At 38.6% G+C, this 3,575-nt stretch overlaps 1 protein-coding gene across 1 annotated transcript in view; it reads left to right on the top strand.

Annotated features, from left to right (window-relative positions):
• The window catches only part of CATSPERB (cation channel sperm associated auxiliary subunit beta), a 98,005-nt gene that overhangs the window by 92,333 nt on the left and 2,097 nt on the right, over positions 1 to 3,575 (top strand). Inside the window, exon 21 of the mRNA XM_023538364.1 lies at positions 203 to 349. Within this exon, the coding sequence (XP_023394132.1) occupies positions 203 to 349 (147 nt within the window). The remainder of the gene's footprint in view (positions 1 to 202; positions 350 to 3,575) is intronic.

Below are 3,575 nucleotides of genomic sequence, written 5' to 3'. Positions count from 1 at the left end.
GTTATATTACTCTGGGTTGTGGTTGTTGAAATCCCAGAAAATACTGAGTAGGGAACACAAGGCGACTGGAAATTTATTTTAATACCTGGAGCTAAAACGAAAATATTTGCTTTGAATGCTTTTCTGGAAAATCAAGATATTTAAATCGAAGACATAGTAAATAATAATGAATTATACATTTTCTTTGCTTTATGACTTGCAGGTAAACTACAGGCCTCCATCAAATATGGGAATTGCCATTCCCCTTACGGATAATTTTTATCATGCAGATCCCAGCAAACCCATACCAAGAAACCTATTTCACAAGTCAAAGGTAAATAATATTTCTACAGATAAACTAGTATTTACGTGAATTTAAGAAATCATTTAGTACAATTATAGATGGACGTAGCTGCAAGGACTAAATGATAAGGTGCATTCAGTACAACCCTGATATGTTGGCGATGATGACAATGAAGATGATTACAATGATGGTGATGGTGATGGTGATGATGATGATGCTGGTGATGAAGATGATGATGATGGTGATGGTGGTGATGCTGATGATACTGATGATGGTGATGATGTTGGTGATAGTGGTGATGGTAATGAGTAATGATGACGATGATGACTACTACTACTGCTACCTGGTTCTCCTAGTACTATTTGAGTCCCCTCTCCTCTTACTGATGCTTCTGAATGGGGTTTTGGGATCAAGAAGTCTAACTAGACCTTTCCCCCGGACCTCTCCCTGGCTCCCATTTGGATTTCAAAGGGGATAATTGGGATGAAAGCATCTTTTATCAAATGAGAAGAGCCCCCAGACCCATCTCGCATCTTTAATCCTGTGAAAGAAACGGTGCCCAATGAGAAAGAAGAGCATCTGCTCCAACACAGGCACCTTTAAACTCCTGCCAAGGTTCTGCCTGGAAAATAACCCAATGCCAGCAGTACTCTGCCTCTCTGGAGTGTGAAGTGAGCAAGGTGGAGAGAACAGAGTGTAGCCGCTAGGTTCAGAGTGTAACCATTAAGTTCAACAGTCCTCAGAGGAAAAGTACATTTGGGGTGACATCTCAAGGAACCTCACAGGTACCTGTAGAATCTCTCTCCAGAAAACCACACCTACCTGCCTGTATCCATGTGCAGACATTCGTATCCATTCATGAGCATGCACACACCTACAGGGACATAAAATTGTTTCTTTTGTTCAGCACTCTCCATTGTCTTCCCATCTCCTTCAGACTAAAAGCCAAATCCTTACAATGGTTTATAACATCCTCCATTTACCTCTCTATTTAGAATTGTAATTCCCAACTCTATTGTTACCCACTTCCTGTCCTCTTTCTCTTCCTTATTTTCCTTCATTATACTTAATACAATTATACGCATTTTACTCTTTTATTTATTGTTTCATAAAAAAGATAAGCTACATAGGCAGGGTTTTTTTTTTAATCTATTTTTTCTCTACTGTATCTCTAGTACCCAGAACAGTGTCTGATATAGGGAGTGCTTTAAAGTGATTGAATAAACTAGTAATACATATTTACACACATGTTGTCACACACACGCACACACACATGCGCACAAGAAGTTTGGCTTCTCGTTGAATCTTGGATTTTTGAGTAAGAAGCTCTGCTCCAGGCAATGAGCAAATAGAATACTGAGTTCATCTTCAATTCCAGTTTCTTCCAACGATAGACTGTGTAGTGTCGCTAGATCCAAGGCTCCTCTCTTGAAATATGTCTTTACGATATTTACATGAAAAGCCTTAGTTATTTCTTTTTCTCAAGATTTTCCTGGGCGTTAAATAAGAAATATATCTATCTAATTTACACCTAAGTAAATAAGAATTTTTTATGTACCTTTTAAAAGTCAACAAATGTTAATATCAGTATTTCCAGTGTTGTCGGGCATTGTACAGACTTTCTCAGAGGACACAGCAGTGAACAAGATAAACATGACACCTTCATGGATCCTTACTCTAACGGGAAGAACGGGTATCAGACAAAAACTTATGCAAACTAAATAGACTCTTCGAGTACAGTGTTTCTTAACAGCATGGCCCCGAACCAGAACTATCTGGAAATAGTTCTGCAACACAGCTTTCTCATTCTCATTTCATCGCTGCTGAATCAGAAACGATGGGGTATAGTCTTAAACTCTGCATTAAAAAAAATATATATATCTCCCAGTTGAGGCCTCTGTACCCCCTAAAGTCTAAGATAGACAAGTAATAGAGACAGACGCGAAACACCAAGTATGACTGTGGATCAGGGATGCCTACCTTAGTCCAAGAGAGTCAGACTGAAAGATGAGGAGGAGTTAACTGAGAAAAGGAAGAGGGAGGGGGGGAATATGTGGGGGAAAGGGAGACAAAGCACGTTCCAGGCTGAGGAAATGCGGGCACAGAGGACAGATATGGCAAAGGGCTCGGTGACTTTGCTCGATATTACTAGTTATTACGGAAATTCAAATGAAAACCACAATGAGATACCACTTTACGCCCATTAAGATAGCTATAATAATTTTTTTAATAGAATATGACAAGTGTGGACGAGGATGTGAAGATTGTTGGTACCGCTGTTGTGGAAAACAGTTTGGCAGTTCTTCAAAAAGTTAAACACATAAAATTACTGTCCAACCTCCTCCTAGATATATATCCGAAAGAATCGAATGTGCATGTTCAAACGAAAACTTCATAGCAACGTTATTCGTAACAGCAAAGAAGGGAAACAACCAAATGTTTGTTAACTGATGAATGAATAAACAGGATATGCTCTATCCTGACAATGGAACATTATTCAGCCAGGAAAAGAAACGAAGTACAGTATATGCTACAATATGGATAAACCTTGAAAACAATATGCTAAGCGAAAGAAGCCAGGCACAGAAGGCCACATAGTGTATACTTCCATTTATATGAAATGCCTAGAGTAGAAAAATTCATAGAGATGGAAAGTAGAATGAATAGACATGGAGTGTGAGAGTGGGCAATGGGGAGTAACTACTTGTGGGGTTTGTGTTCGGCATGATGAAAATGTTTTGGAATTAGCTAGTGGTGATGATTGAATAATATTATTCAATCTACTGTATAAAACCTACTGTATTGTACACTTGAAAGTTGTTAAAATGGTAAATTTTTTCTCAATAAATAGAAGTTAAAAAGAAGCTGTGGGTGGGGTAATCCTAAAAATAAAGTAGAAGGATAACATGTTTAAAAATAGAGTTGATTATCAAAATCCAAAGCCAGTTCTTTGAAAAAAAGAAAAAGTAATAAAATAAAGCAATCTCTAGCAAGAGTGATCGAGTAAAAAAAATGAATGACAAAGGGGCAGTTCTACTGGAGATTTTAAATAACGTTAGTGACTGCTATGAGGAAAGACAAGAATAAAATAGTAGGTTTGGAGAGGATTCCATGGCATCTATAGCTCATAATATCAAGTCTGTTCCTCTGAGGTCTGTTTTCATGCCCCTGGCAGGGTCCAAGAGCAGAGACTTGGCAGTCCAGAATATCCTGCATGCAGAGTGCCACAGGCTTTCTGGGTCCCACACATGTTAACCATCCACTACCCCGACATAAACTGGCAAGCAGCTTA

This window comes from Pteropus vampyrus, unplaced genomic scaffold, assembly GCF_000151845.1.
Source record: "Pteropus vampyrus isolate Shadow unplaced genomic scaffold, Pvam_2.0 Scaffold219, whole genome shotgun sequence".
Classification (NCBI taxonomy): domain Eukaryota; kingdom Metazoa; phylum Chordata; class Mammalia; order Chiroptera; family Pteropodidae; genus Pteropus; species Pteropus vampyrus.
Note: the sequence above shows the minus strand (reverse complement) of the source record. Positions and strands in the feature narration are given on the sequence as shown.